We start from the raw sequence: 12,552 nt of genomic DNA, 5'->3' as shown, positions 1-12,552 counted from the left end.
AGGTGTGCGTGCAGGTGTGCGTTCAGGTGTGTAGGTGTGTGTGTAGGTGTGCGTGCAGGTGTGCGTTCAGGTGTGTAGGTGTGTGTGTAGGTGTGCGTGCAGGTGTGCGTTCAGGTGTGTAGGTGTGTGTGTAGGTGTGCGTGCAGGTGTGCGTTCAGGTGTGTAGGTGTGTGTGTAGGTGTGCGTTCAGGTGTGTAGGTGTGCGTTCAGGTGTGTAGGTGTGTGTGCAGGTGTGCGTTCAGGTGTGTAGGTGTGTGTGCAGGTGTGCTTTCAGGTTTGTAGGTGTGCGTTCAGGTGTGTAGGTGTGTGTGCAGGTGTGCGTTCAGGTGTGTAGGTGTGTGTGCAGGTGTGCGTTCAGGTGTGTAGGTGTGTGTGCAGGTGTGCTTTCAGGTTTGCAGGTGTGCTTTCAGGTTTGTAGGTGTGCTTTCAGGTGTGTAGGTGTGTGTGCAGGTGTGCGTCTCTCACAGGCTTCCTGAACGGGAGGAGAATCTGCCGTCTGAGGACGTGGAAGTAGTTTCCAGGAGATGAACAGTTCACCACGATCCAGTTACAGTCGTACAGCTGACGCACAGCAAAGTCCTCTGTGAGGGTCTGAGGGGGAGGAGGAGGAAGGAGGAGGAGGAAGGAAGGAGTACGGAGAAGGAGGAAGGAAGGAGGAAGGAATAAGGAGGAAGGGAGGAGCAGGAGGAGGAGAAGGGAGGAAGGAGGAAGGAATAAGGAGGAAGGGAGGAGAAGGAGGAAGGGAGGAAGGAGGAAGGGAGGAAGGAGGAAAGGAGGAAGGGAGGAAGGAGGAAAGGAGGAAGGGAGGAAGGGAGGAAGGAGGAAGGGAGGGGGAGGAGGGAGGAGGGGGAGGGAGGAGGAGAGAGAAGTTCATATTAATTCAGCTCTGTGAAGTGAAACTTGTTCATTTGTTTGCATCAGGTCTGAATCTGATGAACAACTTAAGACACGAGTCATCCTGCTGTTTTCTGTGTGAATCTTCAACATGAATAAAAGAATAAGAATCACATTCAGTCTGTGGACAAAGGTTTGACAGAATCATTTAAAAGCAGCCACTAGTTGTAGATTTATCCCATCGTTGGCTCCCGTGTCTTCTGTTTCTTATTTCTAGATAATCAAACGCTCGCAGGGAACCGCTGTGCGTCTTCCTTACCGGCATGACGTCGGGGTCGTCGTTGCACATCTGGAGGAATCTCTCTGGACGAGCTGACGAATGTTCTGGACCCTGAGGACAGAAGCAGACAGAGACAACAGGTTGAGAAGGATCCACATCGAGGTCGTTTGTTCCCGTTACGTTGAAACAAAACGCCATCAGCTGATGAGCGGCATCTGTTGGGCCACATCGCGACTTCTCTTTAAAATAATCTTTATATAACGCCAAGGTCATTTTTGGGTAATTATTTTCCTCCTGAAAGTTTTCGACCGTGTGAAGCACTTTGAAACCCTGCCGAGTGAGAATAAAGTTTATTTTATTTAAAGGTCGGCCTGTGCTCAGGCTCCTCACCATGCCCTCCATGCCGTGCGGCAGCAGCAGCACGATGCCGTTCTGTCGGACCCACTTGGCCTGACCGGGGCAGATGAACTGGTCGATGATGCACTGGGCCGTGTTGTGGAAGTCTCCAAACTGGGCCTCCCACAGGATCAGAGCGTTGGGACTCGCCATCGCGAATCCCAGCTCAAAGCCTGCAGACGTGGAGTTTAAAGAAGACATTTAATCTGCAGACTGAAAAGAAAGAGCGCGAGCAGAGCGAGCAGAGCGAGCAGAGAGTTCGGACTGACCCAGGACTCCGTACTCGGACAGCGAGCTGTTGCAGACGGTGTACGGCGCCTGGTCAGGGGAGAGGTGGTTCATGGGGATACAGGTCCTCTTGTCCACGTTCTGGTCGTGGAGCACGTGATGACGGTGGCTGAAAGGGGACAAACAGCGTCAGTCAGCAGAAGTTTCTCTCTCGCTTTCCACAGACTGCTTCAAACCTGGACCTGGAAGACCTGGAAGACCCGGTGAGGGTTCTAGCAGGGATCGCCAGTGATGATCTAGCCGGTACGACGATCACGACATAAACTAACGCGTTCCTCTCTGCAGAAGTCTGATTTTAAAGACGTGAATTTAACCTGAACAACAACCGAACAGCCTCGACACAAAGAACAGCCGTCAGTGTTTCCTCCCGACAAATCTCAGAGTCCTGATGAACCTCAGCTCCCATCGAGTTCAGTTCTTACATTATTGAGACTTTCAGTCACTTGACTTAATGCGATCCGACCCCCTGTCGAGTGACGGGACCCGGGTTCACAATGCTGCCGCAACATAACGGTGGGAAGTCAACACAAGATCTCCCGGGACATTTTACTTTCCCCTCTCGTTTTTCATGCGTTTTCAATGACCGCAAAATCTGTGAACTTCTTTCCAGGTTTTCCAGGACCAGGATCTCCACTGTGTTTATACAAACCAGAAGAGCTTCAGGACCCGTGTCCACCAAAGCGTTTTTTTTACCAGCTGAAAACGCCCAGCTGGGAGCGCTTTGGATAATTTACATAATTGAATAAATAAAGTAGAGTGTGAAAACGTCACCGCAGAGCAGGGTCGGCCTACTTGCTCTGCACGAACAGAAGGCTGACAGACTCTCCGCGCGTGGGTTCATGAGATTTTGCGGGCGAGGAAACACCTCGGCGTGTAGGCACATCGGATGCGTCCCGCCCCTCCTGCGCTGTGATTGGACGGCTCGGTAAAAAGCAACAGTGACGAGCGCAGCGTTTTTTCCCCAAAGCTGAACAATTTTTCAACTCTCTGCGACCGGAGAAAAACACTCAGCGTGGAAAAGACGCTTTACCGGGTTGTAAACACGCGGCGCTCCCATTACAACCAATTGAAAAAAGGCGCTGGCGTCAGAAAAATCACGCCTTGGTGGACACGGGTCCTCAGGCCGGTGTGGACGAACTGCTTCACAGTAAGGCTGTTTCATAAATAGACACGTTAATAGATTATATTTATCAATCAACAAGACGCAACTGCAGAGAATAGAAGAAAGATTTAAATCAAATCACGTGACCACCCGCCGCCTCAGACAGCATCAGCTCTACCTGAAGGTCCCTCGCTCCACGTCCTGTCCCGACAGCCTGATGTGGATCCCCTCCTGCAGCAGCGATCCGAAGGCCATGTACTCTCCCAGAGCCCAGTCCACCGTCCGGTTCCGAATCATCTCGGCCCGGCCCTTCAGGATACGACTCAGACCTGAAACCACAGACGCGACACCCAGATTCTCTTCCTGTCGCTGTTTAGTGTTGCTGATAAAGATCTAAGTGGGAAACGAATAAAGTATTTAAAGTGACCTCCGTGGATGGTGAAGTCCTCCACGGGGACGGACGAGGCCACCTGGCCGATGTGGTTCAGGTTTTCTTCTGTCAGACCGGTAGAGGGGCAGCTCATGGACTTTGGCTGTCCGTCCAGAGTGAAAAAACCTGAAGACAACAACAGTTCCATCTGTCAGCAAGATAAGATAGATAAGTCTGTTAGGCAGGAAGCAGTTTCACTTTATTTCCCCTCCGGCTCGCAGGTGTGTGTATCATATCTTAAGCGTTCAGTTGAGACGTCGTCATACTGAGGGTGTCAGAGTTGTAATTTGCTCACTTTAGAGACCTCAGCAGTGTGTCTGATACGGAGGTCAGGTTTTAAATGCTAGTCCTTCAAAATGTCTGTTAGTCCGAGTCCAAAGACTTAATTTACCGTCATAAATGACAAAGACAAGCAGCAATGACTTTTTATTTAAATGTTTCACGTTTGTGCTTAAAGAAATGTCTGGAACAATTACTCGATTATCAGAATAGTTGTCGATGAATTTTCTTCTGATTGTCGACCGGTCGCTGCAGCTCTTATTTTTACGGTTACTTAATTTAGGCAGAGTAAGTTAACGCTTTAGTTTCACCGCTCTTCCTCTGATAAACATGGCATTAGCTTTGAGGCTAATCTACTTTAGCATCGCGCAGCGTTAGAAATGAAGGGCCGTTCACCAGAGGACCGTTTCAGAAATAAATCTAAGCTCGTGTGTGTCGGCAGCGTCGCCTCCTACTGTAACATTTAACATCGAGCTCACTTGGCAGGTCTGGTGAAACAGATCCTGACACATTCAGTAACCAGACTCTAGTTCTCATATCGGTTTGTGAATCTTCTTCTAAAGCCTGCCAAGCAGTATTAGTTAACCACAGAGACACGAACCAGGCCAGGGGGAGTCCAGCCAGTGCTTGATGTGGAGGATCTTCTCATCTTTAGAGCGAGCGTGCGCCTCCTCACAGATCTTATCATATTTGGCAATTTCCTCCTACAGAGAGACACAGAGAGAGAAACCAGAAGAGTTCAGTTCAGTCTGCACACATAGATTTCATCTCCCATCAGACTGGACAGACAGAAATGTCTCGTCGTCCTCGTGGATCCTCACGGACTTTAAAAAGTAAACCTTAAGTTTCAGACTTGAACTGAGAGCTTTCAGCGCTGAACCTCGTGGCTGCTGTGACTTGTGCACCAAGAACAGGACCAACAGGACCGGGACCAGACTTTTCTCATGTTTACTGACACTTAAAATAAAGTTTCTGTAGTGTGACGTCGCAACGAGTCGAGTCCAGACAAGCAAAAACAAAAACTTTATTCGGTCTCCTGTCAGCACATCCAGTCACACAACAGTTATAATACAAACAATGCGTTCAGGTCTACTTAACTTCATCTTCATTGTTCACATACAAAGGAAACGAAGGGACTCTGAACTTCCTGTTGTTCAGGGGCCGTATTACAGAAACTTCCTAACCGGTAGATCCTATCCTAACTGCTTGGTTACCATGGTAATAAGGGTTAGGATCTGATTTAGGAAAAAGGCCGTTACAGATTAACAGTTCCTCAGTCAGGGTTCCTTTCCTAACTTCGTAAACTCTCTTAACTTTAGGAGAACTGTTGCGCTGTCCTAACTTTTACTTTTCCACCAGCTAGTGTAACTCCTTTAATCCACTTGCTTTCTCTTTAACTGCTTTTACAAAACAAAAGTCAACAGACGGAACTTTATTGATTCTACCGATGTGTTTGATGACGAAACCCTCGTTAGTAGGAAGGCTGTTGGTGATGTAACGCTAGATAATGTCTCATTATAGGCCCATGATGTGAAGGCTTGATGTAACAAAAGGATCCTCACGCAAGTCTTTGACAGGAGGAGATCGTTAGAGACAAGAAATCCATGAAAAACATGATGATTATTATTATTTTACCTTCATTATTAACTTTCCTGAGATGCCGGGTTTCTGCCGGTGTCTGTGAGGGAGCACAGGAGGAGCCACCAGCGGCTTCATCTGCTGGATGCCGGATGTGCGGCGGTGACTGCGTCCGCTATTTCAGCCCACTCTCTCTCTCGCTTTAATCTCCCGAGTTAAGCGTTACGTGGATTTGGATTTCTCGACAGAGGTTACAAACACCTCTAAGTTATCTGACTTGAGGTTCAATGATAGTTGTTGTTTCTGCTCCATTTTCAGTTAGTGTTTCAAAAAAAAAAAAAAAACGACCAAAAAACACACAATTAAAAGCCGTTCAGCTCGGCGAGATGAGAAAAGTGGGGATCGGTTGCTAGGTAACAGACATAAAAGTTGATAACCGGTGTTGGATCGAGGATTTAGGATTTCCTAACCTGAGATAAGACAGGATTCCTAAAGTTAGCTAGGACAGGAATTTTCTGTAAAACGGCCCCGGGTCCTTTTGTCCTAGACGTGCACTGTCCTCATGTCTAACAGTAACATTAACCTACGTCCCAAACGTAATGTGCTGCTGCTCTCTGCACAGGAGGCGATACGCTCTCGTTTAAAAGGGTTTAAAAGTCCGAGGCTGCGGGCTCCCCTCAGACAAAGCCCCTCCCCTTTAGTTTACTGAAGTCCGGGATGCCTCAGGGATCATGATTATGTTATATGATCACATGGACAGATAGAATTGAGTCAAGAAGCAGAGACGACGCCAAATACATAATAAAGGTCTGTCCTGTGGGATTTATTAATCTCCGGGAGAAACCGTCTCTCAGAACTCTCTCTTTGACCAGATCTCACACATTTAGGCTCTTCTGTATCTCCTTTTGATAATTAATGTAAGAAGAATAATTTAAGAAGAATATTAGTTCCAGTTACACTATTTCATTGTGGGGTTGTTTTGTTATTCATTAACTTTGTGCAAGAAAAATGCTCTACATGGTAGTTAATTTTAAGAGGGATAGTAACTCTGGGCTCAGATTAGGGGTGCAGTGATACGCTTGCTCAACAAGATATTAGAATAAATATCCTCTACAGTGTTATATGATTTGGGTGGTTTGGGGGTCCTCCAGGAGATTCTGAGAATAAAACACTTATTTTCTGGAGACATTTTCCAGACCAATTTATGGATGAAATGTCTTTTATATATAAATAAAGGGAAACACAAAATTCTGGTGTAAGGTGATAATACAAAATATAAAAATATAATGTAATATAATGTGGTACTTTTTTGGACAATGCACATTTCGTTTCTTAGATATTTACATTGCATTGCATGTTTTCTTATTGTGCAAATAATCCTCTCTGATTTGTTAGTCAACATTTCTTGTTGCACGCAATTTATTAGAACCGTTTAACAAATACTTTCACAGAGTGACTGGGACAAAATCAGCCATTTCAAAAAGTGGTGGGGACATGTCCCCAGCGTCCCCAGCGTCAATGACCTCTATGTGCAGAACGATGAGTTCAACAACCCTTTTTGAAATGGTTGAATTTGTCCCAGTCACTAGCAACAAGAAATGTTAAATAAGAAACCTTTGGTAAGAAGAAGCAAATGTTCATTGTCCGAAAAGTAATTCGAGCTGAAACAACAAGCTGCGTTATATTGTTTGTTTTATTTCCAGCATAAATAGGACATGAAGCGAACCCCATACTGCGCATCGTCACATCTCCTGAGCTTCTAGTGCGTCATCACGCCCCTAACCCGAGCCCTCACCACCTTTCAACACAAAGTGACGACCCACGGCATCCTGGGAAACGCAGGAGGTCACTAACTCACCTCGTACTCCTGCCTGCTGACCGCTCCCTCTCCGATCAGTTTCTCGGCGTACTTCTGCAGGACGGGCTTCTGCTTCTTGATCTGTTTGTACATCAGCGGCTGCGTGAACATCGGCTCGTCCATCTCGTTGTGACCCATGCGGCGGTAACACACCTGCGCACAAACACAGAGAGCGTGAGGAGACGGCGTCCTGCGGGAGTCAGCCGAGACACGAGCTGGCGTTCTGTATCGCTGCACTGACCAGGTCGACCACCACGTCTTTGTGGAACGTGGCCCTCCACTCGGCGGCCACCTTGCAGACGTAGATGACGGCCTCGGGGTCGTCGGCGTTGACGTGGAAGATGGGAGCGTTGACGACTCGGGCCACGTCGGTCGGATACGGAGAGGAGCGCGCCATACGGGGGTCTGTGGTGAACCCGATCTGGAGACGGGACGTGAGAGGGGTCACGGCTCGGTCGTTCATCCGGCCGTTCGTCCGTGCGTTTTATGTTTGCGTAGCTTACCTGGTTGTTGACGACCACGTGCACGGTGCCGTGCGTGGTGTAGGACGGCAGGTCAGACAGGTGGAAGGTTTCGTACACGATGCCCTGTCCTGCGAACGCTGCGTCTCCGTGGAGCAGGATGGACATCACCTGAGCACACACACAGGAGGGGGTTCAGACTGACCACAGATCTGCGTCCGTTACACACCTGTCAGTTTTTATTCAATGTAGAAAGCAGGGGGGGAAATTAAGTTACTGGCTCACCTGCCAACGGGACTAATAACTTGTCTTTTTATGTCACGTGAACATTTGTTTCTTACTTTAAATTGTGATAATAAGATATTCTGTCGAATACAAACTTAAAGACGACACCAGATTGAAATTTGAAGTAAAATTCAATTATTGCTATTAAATGTACTTTAGACAGAACAGTTAATTATTTTATAAACTTACAAGATGCTTATTAATCATTCAACTTAAATCTCATCACTGCTCACTCTTAATCACGCTTTACTTTCTACTTAAACCTCCTCATTCATTAATATTTCTTTATGATCTGCTTCAGCCTCATTTTTTCAGATTTAAGGGGAAATATTTTAACGGGATATTTGGCGTAATATTAAATTGTTGGACCTAAAACAGGTGCAAATGTAGACCAGTACGTGAAACCTGAAGACTGAAGGTTGACGGTGTGTTAACTAACACGTCCTGCAGGGTTGGTGAACCTCTCAGAGTCCGTGTGCGAGTCTCACCCTGTTGCCGTTGGTGTCGCCGCAGTAGAACTGCTCGGCCTTGGTCTTCCCCTGCACCACGGGGTCCACGGCCTCCAGGTGAGACGGGTTCGCCACCAGAGACAGGGTGATGTTCCTGTCTGTCACACGGTTGATACGGCGATGGTACATTCCCAGATGATACTTCACATCTCCGGAGCCCTGAGGAGGAAAAAGCCACAGCAGAGGTCAGTTCAGACTGTTGACGAGTCCAGATTCTGTTCAGCCGGGGTCAGGTTTTAAATGCTAGTCCTCTAAAGTTTCTGTTAGTCCCAGTTTACTTCAGCCATCTCAAAGACTTAAGAGGGGCAGGACGGCGGTACACTCAACTAAAGCTGCTTTTACACCTGTAGTTCGGTTCCTTTGGTCCGGACCAAGGGGGGAAAAAAAGTTTTACAAACCGAGAGAAGACCGCAAATCCACCTAGAGTTGAGATTACGAGGCGTCTTCTACAGCGATGACTCAGGTTTACTGTGAGATTGCCGTCACTAAATGTTTCACGAAGTTCTGGCACATTTATAAAACCGCTTTTGACCCGTTAATCAGGGAAAATACCTGCATGTACGTTACCAAATGACAAATACAGCCTAAACATGGCTTTTTTAAAAAGCCGTTTAACTTTTTAAATAATGCTTTGATCTCACATTTGCTTTCTATAAATCCTGAGGTTGGTCACATCATGGAGGTCTCCTTTACAGTAAGTTTCACCTGGACTAAAGGAGGCAGGTGTGACAGCACCCTAAGACCTACAGTGTCAGCGCCCTCTGGTGGCCAGGGGTCTTAATGTCGTGTAAAAAATTCAAGACTAGGGCCAGATAAGAAAGCTTGAACTTTTACCAGCATTTTTATTATCAACAAAAATAGACACCAATTAGAATACAAGAGATTTACAGAGATGGTCAGTTTATTCCAATACAGGACAGATAAACCCGTCCAACATCCCTGCAGGTCGGAGGATGGAGTCAACCCCGTGGTCTGCAGACAGCCTTATAGATCCCCCTCTGGGCTGGTTTTACCCCTCCTCTCCTTATGGTGAACTTCTTATCCTCTGCTGCCGGCTGTTTACACGTATTGTTTTTACCAATTTAACACTTTTTTCAGCTGTTTATTTAATACTGTGTTGCTGTCTTTCTATATTTTTCATTACCGGATAAGAAGTTCTCCATTAATACAAGAATAACATGTGTAATGCTGCATCTTTCATTAATGCTTGGTTTCTTACAGTAATCTTGATATAGTGCCGACTGGATCTGCAGTCTTTCTGCTCATCATCAATCTGTCGTCTTTTTGCAAAGCATAAATCTGTCGGGAATTTGTTCACTCAAAGTTCACACAGGCTATAAGCATCCGAGGCTGGAAGTTGACAATCGACCCCTTAAGCCGTAATTAAACACGTAGTCTTAATATCAGCAGACTGACACATCAACAGTTCCTCATGTAGTCATAACGGTAGATCACAGTAGAGCAGTGTCACAGCGTCTGCAGTCTGTACTCCCACTCAAGGATCTAACCACAGTGAGCTTGTTTCTGTATTCATGACTACAGTTCAGCACTTCTAAGTGAAGACAAGGCACATCTAGGTCTGCACTGCCCCCCCCCCTCTGTGTCTTAGGCATGCCCCCTGCTGATCATACCATTTTAACCATAACCTGACTTTGTGGAATAAGCTGGTGTCTTACTGTGATGGACTATATTGATGTATGGTTTGTAACACCAGTTTCACTAATTCTGCTTCTACATTTTCCTTAGCTGGTGTTTTTGATGCTGCCTTGCTTCCTCACTCTGTTAGATACAGAGAGGAGCACACACACTCTGAGCTGTAGAGCTTTAACACTGCGATCCTATAAAATAACACTTTACATGATGACAATGCACCACTGCTCTAATAATTATTAATAGTAACATTTTAGGCTATAATGCTCTGAAATGATACACAAGTCTCTAGAAGCAGAACGGGAGCCAGAGCTTCAGCTATCAGGCGCCTCTGCTGTAAAATCTAAGGAGGCACCCAAATGAAAAATCTTGGTCGAAACCGAATTTAATGAAAAACTTCCCCAAATACTGAACAAAGTTTTCACATTTCTGTCCATTTATTTTGCCTTTTTTTTCCCTACACTGCATAAATTAAATATTCAAACTGTGCTTTTTCCTCAGTGTTTCCCACAGGATGTGGAGAGACTACGGTGGGAGGGTAAAGTAAATTACATGAGTCCGTTTACTTTTAATAGACACATGTAATACGTTTTATACTTTCTGTGAATATAATCCAGTTAATCTTATTTCCATCCTGTACAGACACCTTATTTTGAAAACCTGACGCTGTCACATGTGTTTCTTCCTCGTGCTAAATTCATCCAGTCCGACCCGGTTTGATAAATAAAGTTGTAACATGAAGACTTCACAGCCTCTCTTCATACTAAAGAGACAAACTGACAGGATAAAGTCTCTAACCTGCCTGTCAGCTCGCTCTGGACCGCTTCACTTACTGTAAAGGCTGGAATACATGCGCACTTCAAATGTAGGCGCGGCTAGCTTCACCTCCTTCTCACAGACGAGAGACAGAAACACTCAAAGCGTTTCTTTTCTAAGAAGTCAGCCGCAGATGGAGCGGACGTGCTGGAGACAGTTCAGCAGAACAGCGTCTGCAAACGGCTCAGACACTTTAAAATGCTTCCACACTGCCGGCATGGCAACGGGACTGTTCGGTAGAATTTATTCAGTCTTTTGACTCATTAGGCCGAACACAGAAATTTTTTTTTTCTTTGCTATTTTCGGCCGAACATTCGGTGCCTCCCAAGTGGAATCAGACCCCTTTTTAGGTTTGGGAAGCAACCAACATCTCCATATATTTACAAGTAGGCTCAAAACCTCTCTTTTTCATAAAGCTTTTAGTCAGGGATGGTTTCTTCACTCTCTGAAGAGGCTTATAGTTAGGGCTAGGGTTGTTTTATGATTTCTAATACATCTTATAATTATTTATGGGCCACAGTACGCGAGGTAGACTTGTCCGAGGCATACTGGACATTTTTCCCAAATCAGTACGCCATCCGGCTATTTTTGGCATACTGCTGATTTTGCATACTACATTTGGGCCAAATCAGTACATACTACTAGTATAGTAGGCGGTTTCGATTACAACACGTCATTTTTGATTTAACACTTAAATAAACTTGACCAGAAGACGCTGCATTGCCTTCAGTGCTTGGACCCCTGTATAACTGGCAAGAGGTTTGGTTTTCTACCAACTGTTTCTCCGGTTATTTTTGCAGAACATTGACTGAATCGCAGCATGTGACAATCTAAAACAACATGTTTTGATCTGTGTCCCCCTCTCCTGTGGGAACAGATATAATTACAGCAGTAATGAAGCTAAGAGCAGTTAAATACCTCATCAGCAGATTCCAGCTTGGAGTCAAACTGACAGAAAATCTGTTCCAGCTCTTTACGGATCACGTTGGCCAAAACATTCAGACGACCCCTGAAACAAGAAACGGCGGAAGGAGGAGGGATGCAAACTGTGTAATACATATATAAATGAATAAATAAATCTATGATTGTGTTGCGCGTTACCTGTGAGGCATGCCCATGATGACGTTCTCCACTCCGTTCTCAGAGGATTTATCGATGATGGTTTTCAGAGCGGGGATCAGAGACTCACAGCCCTCCAGACCAAAACGTTTTTCTGCAGACCATTTCTTCTGCAGGAACTCCTCAAACCTGCACGCAGATTAATAACATATAACAACTAACGCTTACTGTCAGTCATGGGTTCATACAGACACTTCCTCTAAACCCTGCAGACTCCTCAGGAGTCTGGAGGAGTGCGGAGGAGTGCGTAGGTGTCTGGAGGAGTCTGGAGGAGTGCGGAGGAGTCTGGAGGAGTGCGGAGGTGTCTGGAGGAGTCTGGAGGAGTGCGGAGGAGTCTGGAGGAGTGCGGAGGTGTCTGGAGGAGTCTGGAGGAGTGCGGAGGTGTCTGGAGGAGTGCGGAGGTGTCTGGAGGAGTGCGGAGGAGTGCGGAGGAGTCTGGAGGAGTGCGGAGGAGTGCGTAGGTGTCTGGAGGAGTGCGGAGGAGTGCGTAGGTGTCTGGAGGAGTGCGGAGTAGTGAGGAGTGCGGAGTAGTGAGGAGGAGTGCGTAGGAGTGAGGAGGAGTGCGGAGGAGTGCGGTGGAGTGCGGAGTAGTGAGGAGGAGTCTGTAGGAGTGCGGAGGAGTGCGGAGTAGTGAGGAGGAGTCTGTAGGAGTGCGGAGGAGTGCGGA

At 46.5% G+C, this 12,552-nt stretch overlaps 1 protein-coding gene across 1 annotated transcript in view; it reads right to left on the bottom strand.

Annotated features, from left to right (window-relative positions):
- LOC123960180 (2-oxoglutarate dehydrogenase, mitochondrial) overlaps positions 1 to 12,014 on the bottom strand; it is a gene marked incomplete at its 5' end in the record, with an annotated part of 15,713 nt that extends 3,699 nt beyond the window's left edge. Inside the window, 13 exon segments of the mRNA XM_046034784.1 lie at positions 466 to 591; positions 1,154 to 1,225; positions 1,505 to 1,683; positions 1,780 to 1,907; positions 3,079 to 3,229; positions 3,328 to 3,456; positions 4,211 to 4,313; positions 7,046 to 7,198; positions 7,287 to 7,466; positions 7,549 to 7,677; positions 8,280 to 8,459; positions 11,685 to 11,775; positions 11,868 to 12,014. Coding sequence (XP_045890740.1) covers positions 466 to 591; positions 1,154 to 1,225; positions 1,505 to 1,683; positions 1,780 to 1,907; positions 3,079 to 3,229; positions 3,328 to 3,456; positions 4,211 to 4,313; positions 7,046 to 7,198; positions 7,287 to 7,466; positions 7,549 to 7,677; positions 8,280 to 8,459; positions 11,685 to 11,775; positions 11,868 to 12,014 — 1,768 coding nt within the window.
- Between the last annotated feature and the right edge of the window lie 538 nt (positions 12,015 to 12,552).

The sequence above is a fragment of the Micropterus dolomieu genome, linkage group LG21, assembly GCF_021292245.1.
Source record: "Micropterus dolomieu isolate WLL.071019.BEF.003 ecotype Adirondacks linkage group LG21, ASM2129224v1, whole genome shotgun sequence".
NCBI classification, from domain to species: Eukaryota; Metazoa; Chordata; class Actinopteri; order Centrarchiformes; family Centrarchidae; genus Micropterus; species Micropterus dolomieu.
Note: the sequence above shows the minus strand (reverse complement) of the source record. Positions and strands in the feature narration are given on the sequence as shown.